The 14,865-nt window shown below is 50.8% G+C and overlaps 7 protein-coding genes across 7 annotated transcripts; 3 read left to right on the top strand and 4 right to left on the bottom strand.

Moving 5' to 3' along the window:
* Positions 1–84: 84 nt before the first annotated feature.
* F4812DRAFT_466223 (uncharacterized protein) lies at positions 85–2,464 on the bottom strand. The gene is made up of 4 exons (XM_047938531.1): positions 2,017–2,464; positions 1,616–1,939; positions 1,008–1,473; positions 85–880 (listed from the first exon to the last, which is right to left on the bottom strand). Exons 1-4 carry the CDS (start codon positions 2,039–2,041, stop codon positions 103–105), a joined length of 1,593 nt encoding a protein of 530 aa, XP_047788121.1. The 5' UTR covers positions 2,042–2,464; the 3' UTR covers positions 85–102.
* A 148-nt stretch (positions 2,465–2,612) lies between these two features.
* On the top strand, positions 2,613–4,183 carry F4812DRAFT_466227 (NAD(P)-binding protein). Its single transcript, XM_047938532.1, has 2 exons — positions 2,613–3,829; positions 3,937–4,183. The coding sequence occupies exons 1-2, from the start codon at positions 2,910–2,912 to the stop codon at positions 4,079–4,081; spliced, it is 1,065 nt and encodes a 354-aa protein (XP_047788122.1). The 5' UTR covers positions 2,613–2,909; the 3' UTR covers positions 4,082–4,183.
* Positions 4,184–4,249: 66 nt separating this feature from the next.
* On the bottom strand, positions 4,250–5,894 carry F4812DRAFT_437654 (uncharacterized protein). Its single transcript, XM_047934937.1, has one exon. The coding sequence runs from the start codon at positions 5,324–5,326 to the stop codon at positions 4,484–4,486; it is 843 nt and encodes a 280-aa protein (XP_047788123.1). The 5' UTR covers positions 5,327–5,894; the 3' UTR covers positions 4,250–4,483.
* A 181-nt stretch (positions 5,895–6,075) lies between these two features.
* Positions 6,076–8,306, top strand: F4812DRAFT_113077 (uncharacterized protein). The gene is made up of 4 exons (XM_047929366.1): positions 6,076–6,594; positions 6,655–6,731; positions 6,789–7,610; positions 7,689–8,306. The coding sequence occupies exons 1-4, from the start codon at positions 6,241–6,243 to the stop codon at positions 8,191–8,193; spliced, it is 1,758 nt and encodes a 585-aa protein (XP_047788124.1). The 5' UTR covers positions 6,076–6,240; the 3' UTR covers positions 8,194–8,306.
* Positions 8,307–8,458: 152 nt separating this feature from the next.
* Positions 8,459–10,201, bottom strand: F4812DRAFT_113065 (uncharacterized protein). Its single transcript, XM_047929364.1, has 3 exons — positions 9,579–10,201; positions 8,793–9,472; positions 8,459–8,687 (listed from the first exon to the last, which is right to left on the bottom strand). Exons 1-3 carry the CDS (start codon positions 9,764–9,766, stop codon positions 8,512–8,514), a joined length of 1,044 nt encoding a protein of 347 aa, XP_047788125.1. The 5' UTR covers positions 9,767–10,201; the 3' UTR covers positions 8,459–8,511.
* F4812DRAFT_113086 (FAD/NAD(P)-binding domain-containing protein) lies at positions 10,202–12,801 on the top strand. The gene has a single exon (XM_047929367.1). The coding sequence runs from the start codon at positions 10,637–10,639 to the stop codon at positions 12,569–12,571; it is 1,935 nt and encodes a 644-aa protein (XP_047788126.1). The 5' UTR covers positions 10,202–10,636; the 3' UTR covers positions 12,572–12,801.
* On the bottom strand, positions 12,802–14,819 carry F4812DRAFT_113070 (uncharacterized protein). Its single transcript, XM_047929365.1, has 3 exons — positions 14,254–14,819; positions 13,428–14,189; positions 12,802–13,331 (listed from the first exon to the last, which is right to left on the bottom strand). Exons 1-3 carry the CDS (start codon positions 14,348–14,350, stop codon positions 13,033–13,035), a joined length of 1,158 nt encoding a protein of 385 aa, XP_047788127.1. The 5' UTR covers positions 14,351–14,819; the 3' UTR covers positions 12,802–13,032.
* Positions 14,820–14,865: the final 46 nt, after the last annotated feature.

The following is a 14,865-nucleotide window of genomic DNA, read 5'->3' on the forward strand; positions in this document are numbered from 1 at the left end:
CCCAAGCACTTGTCGATCCACAGAGCGATTATTCCATCACCACAAAATACAAAGACAGGCTACGTAAGTAGGAGGTATGTAAGTAATACCTTAGGTACCGTATCAAACGGCCTGCAGATACAGACTCGGAGACATAACGGAATCAAAGAGGGCCTTTCCAGGCGCATCATGCACGATCCCAATCCACATGAACGAATCCAGCACAGCGCGCATCGCAGGCCACGAGCGCACGCCGCAGCGCTCCAGGTTAACGCGCAGCAGGGGCTTCAGCCAGCCCTCGGTATCGGCTGCGCCGAACAGGGAAACGGCGCCGATGGTCAGCAGCCAGACGAGCAGACGCGGAAGGCTTGAGGCGGTGTCGGGGCTGCTGCCGTAGGGATGATGATCGGTACCTAGGATGGGGATGGGGGTTGGGGCGGGGACGGACAACGCGAGGTCCACGACGGTGGCCCGGTATACGCGCGGGAAATGCGTGTACGGCAGCCGCACGCTGGCCCACTGCAGGAACACGCCCGAGCAGAAGGCCAGCAGGCCCACGCGCACGGCTTCTTCTGCTTCGGGCGGCGCGCCGCGCGCGCGGCGCATGTGCAGCAGCCGGTAGGTGACGGCGGCCATGGCGGCCAGGAGCGTCTGCTCGGGGAGCTTGGTGCCGGCTGCCGCGGCGCGGTTGACGAGCGTGCAGAACTGCTTCATCGCGCGCCACGCGCGTGCTAGCTCTGCATTCCAGGTGGTGGTGGCGAGGACAGGCTCGTCTTCGTCTCCGGGGTCGCATGGGATGTCGTACAGAGAGAAGTCCGGGTATGCCCAGTACGGCTCGCGGATCGGGTCGGCAAAGAATAGCGGTTGGGTGCCGTTGTGCAGGGCCATTGCCATGTCGCATCTGGTAAGTTAGGTTAGGTTACGTACCCCATATGCGGACGATTAATTAAAAAAAAGGGGATAATTAAGAGGAGGGATTCGCGGAATTGTGCTTTAGGTAACATAACCTAACCAGGTAAGGTACCTACCTTAGCAGTTCGATCACGAGCTTCACGTTCCCGAGGCCCGCCAGTCCCCCCTTCAGGTCGACGATCTTGCGCAGCCCGAGCAGGTGGTGTCTAGCCGTCTCGCGCTCGCCTGTCATGTGCGCGTGGAAAGCGAGGCACAGCACGACCGCCGCCGTGCTAAATGAGGCCTTCTCCACCGCCGCCCCCGCCGCGTCGTGCTCCGTCGGCGGTGGTGCATCTAGCCGCTCGCGCAGGAGCCGGAGCGTCTTGAGCATGTGCCGGTAAGACGCGGAGGCGGGATGCCCCGTGCTCGTGCTCGGCGTGCAACCATTCGGCATTAGGTCGAAGTACGCGCGCGTTGAGAAGGCCAGCGCGTGCAGGTACGCGGCGTCGACGGTGAGGGCTTCCATCCACCCGGCTTTTTCCCGCGCGGCGAAGGCTATGCATGATTCGAGGGGGAAGAGGGCTTTCTTCGCGATGCTGGAGACTGCGGGGGAAGTTGGATTAGGTTAGGTGCCTCCTATATATCAGAATGCGAATCAAGTGTTGTTGTACCTTAGGTTAGGAGGTACCTAAGGCACTAAAGATGGATTCAAGGGGTGGGGGCGATGGGTTGAGGTTACGCTTACACTCTAATATGACGGCGATGCTAGAGTCCTCTATCGTGTCGGCGAACCGTATAAAGGAGAAATCACCACCGACCCTTCTGGGCACGACGACGGGGGTTAATGTGATAAGCTCGTCGTCGTCATCATCATACCCTTCCTTCTCCCGACTCGACCTTAACCTAGAATCATGCGACTCCTCCGAGCTGCTTGATTCACCCGCTTTGCTACGCCTCGGCCGTAGAATCTTTCCGAGGTTCTTGCCTATCATCACGTGGCTCCTGATGAACTTCCGCATCTCGGGGTCGGGCTTCTTGGTGCTTGTGGATACTATAAACGGCAAACCCTCTGTAGGGTTGAGTGTATATGTGAGATACGGTACTCGGGCTAGGTAGAGATAGTACCATGATTCATGCAGCTCTTACCTGAAGTCATGGGGGCTGGCGCCATGTTGTCGGTACTTGTGACTCTATACGGAGATAAATAGTAACTCCCTCAGATTAGCTCCGTTCGTAGAGGTACGACCAAAGTGTATAGACGATATTAGTTATTTCCAAGGTAGATGATGAGACTAAGAGAAGTGAGTAAGCTTCTATTCGATAAGGCATGTAACAGTCAAGATCAGTTAGTTAATACCGGGTTCTTTTCCAGCTTTTAGATTGAATCCCTAAACAAGTATATGGTCGAAGAGAAAAAACTGAGATTGATTTCCAGAATGGGAAAACCATCAATGTCAGAGAAGGTTCAGACAGACAAGTATTTAAAGCGTACCAAACGAGTTTATAATCTACGTAGGATCCCGTCAAGCATAGATGGACAATTCAATGGCCGTATAACGGTACCCGTTCACCTAAACTCCATGCGGCCAAGCGTCGTAGAGATTGTTTACCGATTTGGGTATAGACTTGACGCGCCGCCGGGGCGAATGCTTCATTTGAAAGAGAAGTCGGTTCCTATTGGCTGAGTATTATGCAAAATTACCTACCTCGGATCCTCATCCTTACATAGTAAGCCTTTAGCACTACGGGGAGCTTGTTTTTAGAAGTCTCCGTGCTAGATATTCTAGATGTCCTATCTGTTTGTTCTCATTATTATTATGATACGGATAGGGCTTCGCCGGACTTATTATGTAGACGTGGCAATTAGGAATTTATAAAATGCTAGACCGTTCAGGCTGTGTCTGTTCATTTAGACTTGCCAATATATCAGAGCTCTCAAGTTACTTGTCAACCACAAGCTATAAGTCAATATTAGGTACATAATACACCTATAACAATATCCAGATAGAATCATCACTTACGACCTGAAAACAAACACAATGGCCACATCGAAAGACTTACCGCCATTAGACGTTGGATTCGGTAGTATCTTCGTCAAGAACCAATTTCGTACCAAGCCCCAATATCCGCCGAGTACTACCGATCTTACCGGGAAAGTCGCCCTCATTACTGGAGCTAATACCGGTCTTGGATACGAAGCTGGTAAGCAAATGCTTGCGCTCCGTCTATCTCATCTCATCATTGCAGTCCGGAGCAAGGAAAAGGGAGATGCAGCTGCTTCTAAGCTTAGAAGCCTATATCCAAAAGCCAAGGTCGAGGTCATGATCGTGGATATGAGCAAGTACAATTCTGTCCAAGAATTCGTCCGTAATGTCGACAGCAAGCTATATCGGCTAGACATCGCAATTCTCAACGCAGGCGTCATCAAACTAAAGCACGCCACGGAACCCAGCACCGGCCACGAACAAATCCTACAAGTCAACTACCTCTCAACGGTCCTGCTCGCCATCCTCCTACTTCCCATACTCAAGAAGAAGTCTCCACCCGGGACCCCCGGCCGACTTACAGTCGTCAACGCGGCCCTAGCCCTCACCGCGCCTCTGCCCAAACCCGACCACGGCCACGAGTCCATCTTCGCAACCCTCGACGACCCCAAATCCTTCGTTCCCAACACCGACAAGACCTACAACATGTCCAAGTTCCTCGGCCAGATGTTCGCCTACAAGCTGGGCGAGTACGTGTCCGCGGACGACGTGGTCGTCAACTTCGTGTGTCCGGGCTATGTCAGGGGCACGGATCTGGGCCGCGAAGCCAGCGTTCTCATCAGGCCTGCGGTCGCCTTGTTTGCCGCTGTGGCGGGGCGGTCGACGCGGGATGGCGCCTCGACGTATTTGGATGCGGCGCTGGTGAAGGGGAAGGAGTCGCATTGCTCGTTTATTATGAGTTGGAAAGTTTCGCCGTGAGTGTTTATTATAGGTACCTACTTACCTAGGAGGTACCTAAAGTACTTAACCTAGGGAAACCTCTCTTTTTTTATACTTGCTAACTGTTTTGGTACTCTATTAGGTTTAACTCATTTCTGTATACTCCGGAAGGGAAAGATACTGCGGACCAAGTCTTTGAGGAGACGATGAAGGAGTTGGAGTTTGCTGATGCTAGGGGGATTTTGGAGTCGATGAAGACCTCAGCAGTTGTTTTCAGGGGTCAATGAAGGGGTAGAGCAATTTGAACATTAGAGGGCGTCATCACTTGTATACTATGAGGAACAGCGAGTATCATAATTCATATATGTTATTGATAGTTATAATGATGGCGTACTTAATGCTGCCAGGTATTCACTGTTACTCCGGCGTGTCAGTTCTCGATACTATTTGAAACTGTTTATTTTATCTAACTTTTAATTTTATGTACACTGATGTTGAACTCTATTTCCTGCAGTTCCTCTGAAACAAATACTCCAGGATATCAGCCGGTACACGCGGGTATATTTCCAATCTCTTTCTCTCGAGTAATCCTTATGAGTCCAAGTACGCCATATTACATGCAACAAAAGGCAGATTAGGTTAAGTACATCTATGTTAGGTACTTTAAGGGGTTAGTTATCTGGTACGAATCACCAGTGGGAATAATCTGCTTCGGCCATGAGAGCCGTATCTAGTATCTTATCTTGGAACTTAATTCTCTTACTTTCGAACTCGACCTGCGCACAGCAATGCGGATTTATAAACGCTCGAGCGGGTATATCATCAGGGTAGATATCGTACGCCAGCTGTTGGCTCATCACCCTAATCCAGTCCACGCGACACCTCAGGCAATAGCCCGGAACGGTGCCGCCCTCGGGGATCGTCAGCGGGAGCTGCCCGTCGCGCTGGAAGCGCGCGTCGTACGGCCGTATCTTTATCTCGTGCCCGCATTGCGGGTACACGAGGAAGAAGCGGCAGACGGGGCAGTCCGGCGGCATCTCGTCTTTGACGCGAGTCCGGATCCAGTCGTCGATGCCCTTGAACCCGAAATAGTGGCCGCACGGTAGGACGGCCATGGGCTCCGTGCGGGCAGCCTCGTTGGGGCCCCGCGGTCGGGAATTCCTCGTGTACATGTCTAGCGAGGTGTGGGATATGTGGCATGTTAGATCCAGCTCTACCTGCCGCCCCGCGGAATCCAAACCCGGCTCGATGTACTTGGCAAAGTCACCGAATACAGATACGTCATTGTTGGTCAGTATGCGAACGTGGCTAGCTAGTGCTCTCTTGTAGGTAGAGTAACTTATGGCTTGGGGTGTTTTGGCTCGCACGAGCCCCGGAGGCGGACTGTTGCGAACGTTACTATAGATGTCCTCTGTTACTCCGGGAGGAAGAGTTATAGCACGTGGTTCATGGTATAACAAGTTTTCCCTTTCATCATGTATACTATCAACATCGTCGCAGCTTCTAGCTACAGAGACTTCACGCCTGGGCATCGTTATAAGGGTGAGTTTGATGGCACGGACATGTGGACCGAGGAATAACACTAAAGCGAAGCTTCCCGACGAGTTGGATGGGTGACGGAGGTAGCAATACCTAGAAAACGTGCAAATCGAGTAATAGGGGATCTCAATCTAAAATATAGTCTTGCTTATAAGCCATCTCGGACAATCGCATGGGAGATATAAAGGAGAGAAGAAATTCAGGTACAATAACAATGAGCTTGTCCGAGGGATAAAGAACGTTTTCTTTAAGAGCCATTTAGTATGCGCTAAAGTCGGTTGTTGGATACTCAGACTAAAGAACTGGACTTAAATACATAAGGGGGCCATATACTATGAAAAGACTTTGGAGCCAAATTTTGGTCATCGGATTAATACAGGCACTTTTGGAATTGGCTTGGAATATCTAAGAATTGTGTAAATTTCCGAAGTGCGTGTTATATTGCTGCCCAACCTTTTGATAAAAACGCACCTTATACGTGCGAGGAAGCGTTTGTAGACAGTACTAATGTGCCGTCTCGAAATACAATACTGTTTCATTTGGACTTTTCCTATAGCCATCCTTTCTCAATAATTGGCTGTTATATCCTACGCCCATCCACATATTTATATAGCCTAGTAAGTTAGGTTAAGTTAGGTTAGAGGTACCTAATGCATGCTGATCATTGGTTTGGAAATCACCGGCTGTGCAATGGCTATGTTCGATACGCCTTAGTAGGTTAGGTTCCATATGTTAGGTACCCAAGGCAGTTTCATCAAAATGTCCAACTTGAACGTACCCCTAGCATCGTGAATTAAAATTCTTAAACTTCATCTTGTTTTCTTTTTGTTTTAAAGACAAGTCCAAAGAGAATGTTGCCCGTGTAAAATTGCCTAAGGTAGCGTAATATATTGCAGCCGGCTTTATTATGTCTTTCGGATTCTCCGTAGGCGACATCCTGGCGGGCGCGCAGCTAGCGTACACGCTTTGCAAATCTTTATCGGAGATTCAAGGAGCTTCCAACGACTATCAAGAACTTATTGCACAGCTTAACGTTGTCCATAAGGTTCTCGTTCATGTTGATGAACTCCGAGCCGCGAACCAACTTCCGCCAGCAACCGTTAATGCTCTTCTATTCACGATCAATACCACAAATGAGGCTATAGACACATTTCTAACTCAATATGAAACTTACGAAGAGAGTCTACGGCGAGGTGGTTCGGGAAACATGGTTATAGATGTTTATAAGAAGGGGAAGTGGGCTACTCAAATGCCTGACAAGGTGACAGGGACACTATCATATATAATAATTTTAATTAATACTAACTCATAAGTATCTAAGGTACGAGATCTGAAAGGAACACTGTCTACGATGCTGGCGGCTACCAACTGTCTTGTCTCTCTGGCATGTTACTATAAGTATGTTGGGCATGTTACTGCAATTATCAGGGCTTCGCTAATTCAAGCACCTAATAGTACTAGCTATCATGACAAATATGCATCTGATATATATACGAATTGTGAAGAATCCCAAGAATACTATGGCGATGCCAGGCCTATCAAACTTGCAGGTAGAATATACGGTAATAATTTCGATTACCCAGTCTCGTGTCCCGGATTCGATGAACACCGACCCCAGTTTTTCCGTCCCGGCCAGATATTTGCGGCGCAGATCACCTCGAATTGGCTGTTAGAGCCAAAAGAACGAGAGTTTGAAAAGGTTGATTTCGGAAACCTCCCACTTGAGCCAACTTCGCTACTTGAGGAGAAGGCCGCAGCGGAAAGGCTCGAGAACAGGGCTAGACGGCTCGATCAAATCCGGAATCTCCCCTTGGAGAAAATGGTCCGGTATTGTGAAGATGTACCAGGCGACTCTACTCAGGTCAAGTGCCTGCTTTGCGAGCGTGAGCTCATGGATCAAAACACCAAAAAAGAGCCTCCGACTTTCGCGAAGGACCTTTGGGCTAGTAGTCACTTCCGCTACGACCATTGGAAAAATTACTTCCCAATGCTACCTCCCGACGCTTCCCTGTCGCTGCGGTGGGATAGGAAGAAAGAATTAGAACCCTCTAGTGACCTTGCCCCCCATATTTTGTCCTCGGACTTCTCGGCGGAGACATGGATCGATTTGACGCACGTAACGGATGACAGACCGATCTATACGGATAATGAAATAATCGGACGCATCAATAAGTCAACCCGTCACAAGGTCCACCCCCTTATGGGCCCAATCCTCATTCGACGGTTTGTAGTTGTCCGCCAAGGGCTAGACGATTGTCTATGTCTTGGAATCCATACGTAAGTGAGCTCTATCTATTAATGTTCGAGTTGTAGCTTTTAAAGTCATGTTCCAGCTGACATATCTGTGTTGAACAGATACTCTCGCCGGGGTTGTGGAGATCAGCCAGACCAAGAGCTGTTCGGCATCCTTCATTCAAGTAATAAGCCACCACCGCCCATGCCTAACGAGACAAAAATGGTCCTCTCACCTGTACGAATGAAATCCGACCATCCGTCGACTGCTCTCTCGCGTACCGCAAGGATACACTACGGCCGCGCGTACCGGATATCTCACAAGTTATGGGTCCAATCTATCGGGCTTATTAAAGATGCCTCCATGGAGGTGCTACTTGACCAATTTGAGGCAAACGTGTACAGAAAAACAGACGACACAACTAGATTAATCCCTACCGACGCTCTTGAGCCACAAGCAGAAGCTGCTGATATAAACATAGCCCAGGCAATCCGAGAGAACGTCGTTAGCGTACTGGGACCCGATATAGCTCCGGAGATGTACCAGCCGTTGAATACGGGGGATGCGAGACTTAAGAAGACTTCACACGCTAGCATTATGGGCAGGTTGCTAAAGAAGAAATGGTAGCGGTTATTATTTACTTATTAACAGGTTGTGTCCATATCATCAAGTTGGGACTGGTCAGCCCACTCACTCCATTTTCCCACCAGTATTGTAGCTTAGCCGACGTACAGCATGTTCTTCATAGTAGGTCAGCGTACAACACCGACGATATTTTTTTTTTTGAAAAAAAACAGTGAAAACGAAAGGCTACGGGTCTTTGAAAGAGATAAGTCATCTGGCTAACACGCTATGATTTTCACATCACCCCTTACTTCTCAACCCCATTTTTATATACCCCCGCCCCCTCCCAGCAAAAAGACAACTATGCATCTACATCCGAGCTTAGAAAATCGCCAGAGCATTCGGCGGAGACCCAACCAGCCCGGGGATATTCAGCGGCGCCGATGTAAGGAGGAAACTATACCGCCTTGAAGCTTTGCAGTGTGCAGACAGCGCCTTGAGGTCCCAGAGCTCGCCGATCGACATGCCGAACATCGAAAGAAGCCAAGGGTGGAGAACTAAAAGTAAGTGACGTGAGTAGATGGTTTCAAAAAAAAAAAAAAACAAAAAATACATGAAGCAGGTTCCAGAAATCATCCAGGGGGACTGCTAAAAAAACGTACCTAACTCCAGCGGCGTCCCCACCGACCCGTCCTCCTTAAGAGGCATCAACGCCTCGAAAGCCCAGGAATCGCCCGCGACGGCGGCGAAATGCTTGTTCCACAGCCACCTGGCGGTGTCGACGACACCGTGCACGCCGGCGACCGTCCCGGCCTGCAGCTTGGCGAAGTCCTCGGGTCGCGGCGCCTGCAGGATCTCGGTGAGCCCCGTGCGCACGACGAGCACGTCGCCGGGCCGGAACTCGACGCCCTCGTCCCGGGCCACGGCCTCGATCTCCTCCACCGTGATGCGGTGCCCGTCGAGCGGGTGGAAGACCGCTTCGTCGCCCGTCTTGCCCTCCGCCCGCGCGCGCTTCTCCGCCCACTCCTTGAAGTCGATCAGGACGCCCCTCGCGACCAGCCCGCCCGTCGCGTGCCAGTGGTCCAGCGTGGGCGTGCCGTTCGCCGAGGTGTGCGCGGCGGAAAGCCCTTCCTTGGTGACGGCAATGCCGTTGTAGGCTAGCCCGGAGGGCTGGTGGTGCCAGTGGACGAGGCTGTCCCACTGGCTGCTCAGCTGCGTGTTGAAATGGATCTCGTCGTCCCAGCCCGCGCCTTCGGATAATCCTGCTTCTCGCAAGGTCATGTGCTTGTGCACGGGGGCCATCCTCCCCGGCAGCGGGAATGCTATCGCATTGAGGGGCCAGCTGGACGGATGGGGTGTTGGAATAAGCCAAATGTACCTAACATAATATAATACAAGGTATACTACACGCGGGTAACGGTGAAGACGAAGTAGTAACCGGAACTCACTTCAAGGATATCGATATGCCATCACGCGCCTCGCTGTAAGCAGCCTTCCTAACAGCCGGCGTGACGAGGTTTAATGTGCCCAGAAGATCTTTCTTGCCGTCCTTGTCGAATACACCCCAGGCGCATCCTTGGGGCATATCGGGGACCTTTGGCAGGTCGTCGAAATCGGGCAAATCCGCGGCATCCATCTTTAAATAACTAGCAAGTATACTTTTCTAGCAATCGAATGACTCGAGATGATGGTGCGAAGGATCAATGCTATGGGGCATGGTACTTAATGTACGGTAGTAATACTAATGAATTGACGATATCCGTTTGTTGGTGGTACGATATATACCTTCAACGTGCTATACCAAGATGCACAGTAATAAAGCCCCCTGCAACTTCTTGGAGCCGTTGATACTTGACTTGACGGGGGGTTTCCCCTCATATGCGTGGTCGGGCGGGATTCGAGAAAGATATCCCGGCTAGTCTCACATAGTATTACTAGGATTTTCCCCTTTCCATCGTTAGTTTCTGCGGCTGTCGTTGGGATTCGCGAAGTATGCGAACTTCGTCGTCTTCGGATTCGGCTTGGCCATTGCCAACTCGACACGACAAAAAAAATATAAGACAAAAAATACGAATACGATTTTCTTAACTCTCGACGCGGATACTTACTCTCCTCTCATAGGCTGAATATTGCTCACCCTTACACTGGCCTATCACGTTTCTAATTTGTTAGTGTACAAACCGACAAGCTGCATACCTGGTATAGACCCTTTCCTTGCATAAGTCCTGGCAGCTCCAGAGCGCTGATAACCAATCAGAGCGAGGTATTCGTTAAGCTCACCTCTTTTAGGTGGTGGCAGACATATCAGAGCTGGGATGAAAGCGACAATTGGAGAATTTGGGGTTGAAAAGGAGCTACACCATACCGACATTAAATAAGTTGTTCCACCTCGTCAAGATTCGCTTATTTCGTACAACACAAGCTTCTCTTCTACGAGAAGACGTATCATTTCCAGAGGACAATAAGACGTAACAAGTTCAATTATCAAGCAAGACATTCTTTCACAATGGATGAATTCGCTCGCGTTCAGGCGAAGTATAATGAAGAGGCCCAGAAACGTCTGCGACCTGAAGGCGCCGCTCAGTTCCAGACGCTGGAACAGAGCGACTCCGACCAGCTGCGGCACCTAGCTGACGATTTCTGGGCTGACCATGCAGCTCTGGACGCACTCCCGTCACCCCTCAAGCCCGGCGACCGTGTCAAGTTTCTCATAGCAGGAGCAGGAATAGGCGGTATCGGGGCTGCAGTCCGACTCATCGAGGCCGGCTTCTCGGCAGACCAGATCCGGATCATCGAGACGGCTGGCGGCGTCGGTGGCACATGGTACTGGAACAGGTATCCGGGGCTGCATTGCGACGTCGAATCTTACGTTTACCTGCCGCTGTTGGAGGAGACGGGCTTCGTACCCACTCAGAAATACTCTTCCGGTCTCGAGATCAGAAAATATCTGGAGGATATCGTGAAGAAATGGGACCTCGAGGACAAAATCTTGTTCAGGAGCAAACTCGACAAGATTGAGTGGGACGAAGCCGCGCGTCTGTGGAATTGCGACATCACTGCCGGAAGAGGGCCAAGGGGTGACGAAAAGACAACTTTCAAGGTGCAGGCGGAATTTGTCTGGGGAACGGCTGGTTTGCTGAGCAAGCCCCAAGTACCGAAGCTCTCAGGCGTCGGGATCGAAGGGTTTAAGGGCGATGTTTTCCATACCGCGCGGTGGAACTACGACGTTACTGGTGGCACTCAAGAGGAAGTCTTCCCAGAATTGTCGAAGCTGAAGGGCAAGCGAGTGGGCATCATCGGAACTGGCGCTACGGCAATCCAAGTAGTGCCATGCCTTGCCGACTACGCAAAGGAGTTATACGTATTTCAACGTACTCCTGCTGCAGTGTACGGCCGTGGTCAAAAACCCACCGACCCAGAGGAATGGAAGAAGATCGCCGGTGAACCCGGTTGGCACGAGGCCCGACGGCAGAACCTAGCACTCCACATCAGCAATTGTGCTCCCCCCGGCGTCCCGGACTTGGTCGACGACGAGTGGTCTCGACAAGTTGCCTATGCGAGCCTGGTAGGCGACCCCGAATTCGCGTTCGTGGCGCCGGAAAAAATACCCGAAGTTATCGGCCAGTTTCTAGCTCGCGACGCGCCGAACCAGGCACGGTTGCGAGCACGGATCGCCGAGATTGTTCAAGACAAAGAGACAGCAGAGAAGCTTACGCCGTGGTATCCGGTCTGGTGCAAACGGCCAACCTTCAGCGACACATACTTGCAGACTTTCAACAAGCCCCATGTGCATCTGATCGACACGGACGGCAAGGGTGTCGACAGTGTAACGCCGGACGGTCTGATCGCCAACGGCCAAGAAGTCCCCCTTGACGTTATTGTGTTTAGCACCGGATACCGGGGTCCAAGTACCGACGGCGCAGACCCGTCGAAGCGTTCTGGGATCGAGGTGCACGGCCGCGACGGCAAGACGATAGAAGAGTCCTGGGCGGACAAAGGCGCCAGTTCGCTGCACGGCTACGCGATCCACGGGTTCCCGAACCTATTCTGGCACTCGCCTCTGCAGGCCGGTGTCGGCGCGAACCACGCCCATGTGCTGGACACGCAGTGCAAAGCCATCTCGTACATACTAGCCACGGCCCATCAGAGAGTAGGCGGTCCGAAAAAGAGCGGAATCACCGTGGAGGTCGAGGAGGCGGCGCAGGAGGCCTGGAGCACGAAGATCATGCAGGGGGCGGGTCGATTCTCGACGGTAGCGGTCTGCACGCCGAGCTACATCAATAACGAAGGCAAGGCGGTTGATCTGACAGCTAGCCCTGAGCAGCAGATGAAGCAGGCTAGGGCATCGCCCTATAGCGGGGGTCTGAATGCGTACATCAAGGAGTTGCAAGACTGGCGCGACGAGGGTAGCATGAAGGGTATCCAAGTAGCTGCGTCATGAAAATAGCGTGATTGAAAGAACCGCGAAATAGAAGCTTTTTACTACTATCTGTTAGTGTGTAGTATTTATCTCAGAATCATAGTATGGATTGGCAATGCCTCCAAGTCTCCTGGTAAGAGAAATTGTCAGCTATATCAACAATGAAGTTACATGCGTTATGATTTCGTAGTAAATGCGCCCGATAGCAAAACAATATGTGAGGTGGTTTTTTTTGAAAAAAATCCTTAGTATCATATATAGGTTCCTAGATATTCATGAAGAGATTTATTTCCTCAGATGCTAAGAGATTCGTTAGACATTATGTAGGGCGTAACTTCAGCATTCAGAGATAGGCACGTCGGGTGATCGATCGTCGCAAACTGCAAGACAGACAATCCTATTGGCTTTATGCATCTCATATCATTCCCTTGAGAAACTCCTAACCCCAAGGAATACCCCAACCTAATATTCGGCAAGATCTACTAATCTTCATACGCTTCCTCGTATTCCTCTTGGTATTCTTCCCGAGCCTCTTCGAGCTCTTCGAAATCGCTACTACTAGCGTCGGAATCTTGTGCCTTGGCGAGAGCTTCTTCGTAATCCTCGCGAGCAGAACGTACGGACTCTCGGTCGCTAGCGTCAATGTATTCGCCCTCTGCATTGTACGCGGGCTCGTACACAGGCTCATAATAAGCAGGGGCGGGAGGCGCGTATACTGCTTCCAGAGCCGGAGCCGGAACCGGAGCTGGCGGAGGGGCATGATGCTCATCATCTGAATCATCTATATGTACATAAATTAGTAAAAGATCTCGCAGAAAATTAGGTAGGTGTCTATATATATATAGCCAAAGGTGCCATCCTCAGAAGGGGTCCTTACCGAGAGCGTTGGCTATGAGTGCACCACCGATAGCACCCACGGCTAGACCGCCAGCAGCACCTAGTAGGAGGCCGCTATGGTCCTTCTTCTCCTTCTTCTTCTTCTCCTCGCCTCTGTTGTGGTCTCCTTCGGAGGAGTGGCCATAGCTTTGGTCTCCATGACTATATCCATATCCGGCTTGTTCGCCGTGGCCTCCATAAGAGTCGTGGCCGCGGGAATCTTGAGGATAACCGTAGCCTGGTGCTCCATGACTTGGAGGTCCATGACTTGGTGCTCCGTAACCCGATGCGTCGTGGGATGGGTAGTTGTTAGATTCGCTGTGCGAGCCGTATCCTCTGTCGCCTTCACTTTGGCCAGGCGGGCCAGGGTTGTAACCTGGGGCTTCCCATTGGGAGCGACCAGTTGCCTGCTCGTAGTAATACCAGCGCTGGTAATGCTGGTCCCATTGTGGTACCCAACCGGTCGGGATTGGCGGCTTATCCGAAGGCGGCGCATAAGTAGGCCCCGCACCCGGACCAGGAGGCGGAGGACTGCTGTAATTACCGGGCGGGGGAGGGCTATTATAGTTTCCAGGAGGCGGAGGAGAATTATAGCTTCCCGCCGGTGGGGGGGAATTGTAGTTTCCAGGTGGGGGAGTATTATAACTTCCATGTTGCGGCGGATAGCCACCGCCGTAACTGGGGTTCGGCGGGTTTGGTGGGTATGGATCTCGGCCGTAATTGCTGCCGTACTGCTGAGAAGGCGGTGGGTAATTTTGATGGCCTAAGGGAATGGTTAGTCTTACCCAAGGATATTGTACCTGGGGAATAAAATGAAGGCTGCTCACTGGGATATCCTCCGGGTCCCTCTCGATCTCGTGGTTTATCTGATCCACCGAGATTTAGCTCGTCGAGCTTACTTGTTAACTTGTTGAAGAAAGACATTTTTTTTGTATATTTTTGTATATCTTTGTATAAGTGGAAAGTTTCCTCTTGGTCTTTTTTTTCTTCTTGCTTTTGGTATTAGATTTTATACTGGAAGAAGTTAGAGATATGAGTTGGTGGTGATGCGTAAGACAAATCAAAGACAACTTGATGCTAGTTAAACTAATTGTCTTCTTGTCGTGAAGCACTGTGAAATATGTACGTGTGTTTGGAACTGATCAGCTACTAAGAAACTAATAATATGCGGGCTTGTGGAATGCTTCAGAAGTCCGTGATGGAGAATGATGGAGATAATTGGGTTAGAGTCCCCGTTTGGCTGAAACTGGTAGCGCCTTATTATATGCTTGGGACCTAACATGGCATAATTTTGTACTATATAAATTTAGATCCAATACTCAGGAGATGAGTTGTGTAAAGTCTTCAAACTCTTGGCGGTTGCTTGAATGTGTTAGGTATAGGTGTATTTAGGACTTAAAGCTTATGCGGTTACTCCCGGTTCCTGGGCTGTTAAATGT

Source organism: Daldinia caldariorum (assembly GCF_022478825.1).
Source record: "Daldinia caldariorum strain CBS 122874 unplaced genomic scaffold F4812scaffold_14, whole genome shotgun sequence".
NCBI lineage: Eukaryota > Fungi > Ascomycota > Sordariomycetes > Xylariales > Hypoxylaceae > Daldinia > Daldinia caldariorum.

What these genes read in the sequence shown, in the direction of transcription:
- F4812DRAFT_437654 (XM_047934937.1), bottom strand. Translation starts at nt 5,326, where the DNA reads ATGCCCAGGCGTGAAGTCTCTGTAGCTAGAAGCTGCGACGATGTTGAT.
- F4812DRAFT_113086 (XM_047929367.1), top strand. Translation starts at nt 10,637, where the DNA reads ATGGATGAATTCGCTCGCGTTCAGGCGAAGTATAATGAAGAGGCCCAG.
- F4812DRAFT_466227 (XM_047938532.1), top strand. Translation starts at nt 2,910, where the DNA reads ATGGCCACATCGAAAGACTTACCGCCATTAGACGTTGGATTCGGTAGT. An exon ending in ATGAGTTGGAAAGTTTCGCC is followed by an intron (nt 3,830 to 3,936) that starts GTGAGTGTTTAT and finishes GTACTCTATTAG; the next exon opens with GTTTAACTCATTTCTGTATA.
- F4812DRAFT_113077 (XM_047929366.1), top strand. Translation starts at nt 6,241, where the DNA reads ATGTCTTTCGGATTCTCCGTAGGCGACATCCTGGCGGGCGCGCAGCTA. An exon ending in CTACTCAAATGCCTGACAAG is followed by an intron (nt 6,595 to 6,654) that starts GTGACAGGGACA and finishes TAAGTATCTAAG; the next exon opens with GTACGAGATCTGAAAGGAAC. An exon ending in CTATGTCTTGGAATCCATAC is followed by an intron (nt 7,611 to 7,688) that starts GTAAGTGAGCTC and finishes TGTGTTGAACAG; the next exon opens with ATACTCTCGCCGGGGTTGTG.
- F4812DRAFT_466223 (XM_047938531.1), bottom strand. Translation starts at nt 2,041, where the DNA reads ATGGCGCCAGCCCCCATGACTTCAG. An exon ending in GCCAGCCCCCATGACTTCAG is followed by an intron (nt 1,940 to 2,016) that starts GTAAGAGCTGCA and finishes TCAACCCTACAG; the next exon opens with AGGGTTTGCCGTTTATAGTA. An exon ending in CTCGTGATCGAACTGCTAAG is followed by an intron (nt 881 to 1,007) that starts GTAGGTACCTTA and finishes CTAACTTACCAG; the next exon opens with ATGCGACATGGCAATGGCCC.
- F4812DRAFT_113065 (XM_047929364.1), bottom strand. Translation starts at nt 9,766, where the DNA reads ATGGATGCCGCGGATTTGCCCGATTTCGACGACCTGCCAAAGGTCCCC. An exon ending in GGCATATCGATATCCTTGAA is followed by an intron (nt 9,473 to 9,578) that starts GTGAGTTCCGGT and finishes CCATCCGTCCAG; the next exon opens with CTGGCCCCTCAATGCGATAG. An exon ending in GGGGACGCCGCTGGAGTTAG is followed by an intron (nt 8,688 to 8,792) that starts GTACGTTTTTTT and finishes ACTTACTTTTAG; the next exon opens with TTCTCCACCCTTGGCTTCTT.
- F4812DRAFT_113070 (XM_047929365.1), bottom strand. Translation starts at nt 14,350, where the DNA reads ATGTCTTTCTTCAACAAGTTAACAAGTAAGCTCGACGAGCTAAATCTC. An exon ending in GGGACCCGGAGGATATCCCA is followed by an intron (nt 14,190 to 14,253) that starts GTGAGCAGCCTT and finishes CCATTCCCTTAG; the next exon opens with GCCATCAAAATTACCCACCG. An exon ending in ACTCATAGCCAACGCTCTCG is followed by an intron (nt 13,332 to 13,427) that starts GTAAGGACCCCT and finishes ATGTACATATAG; the next exon opens with ATGATTCAGATGATGAGCAT.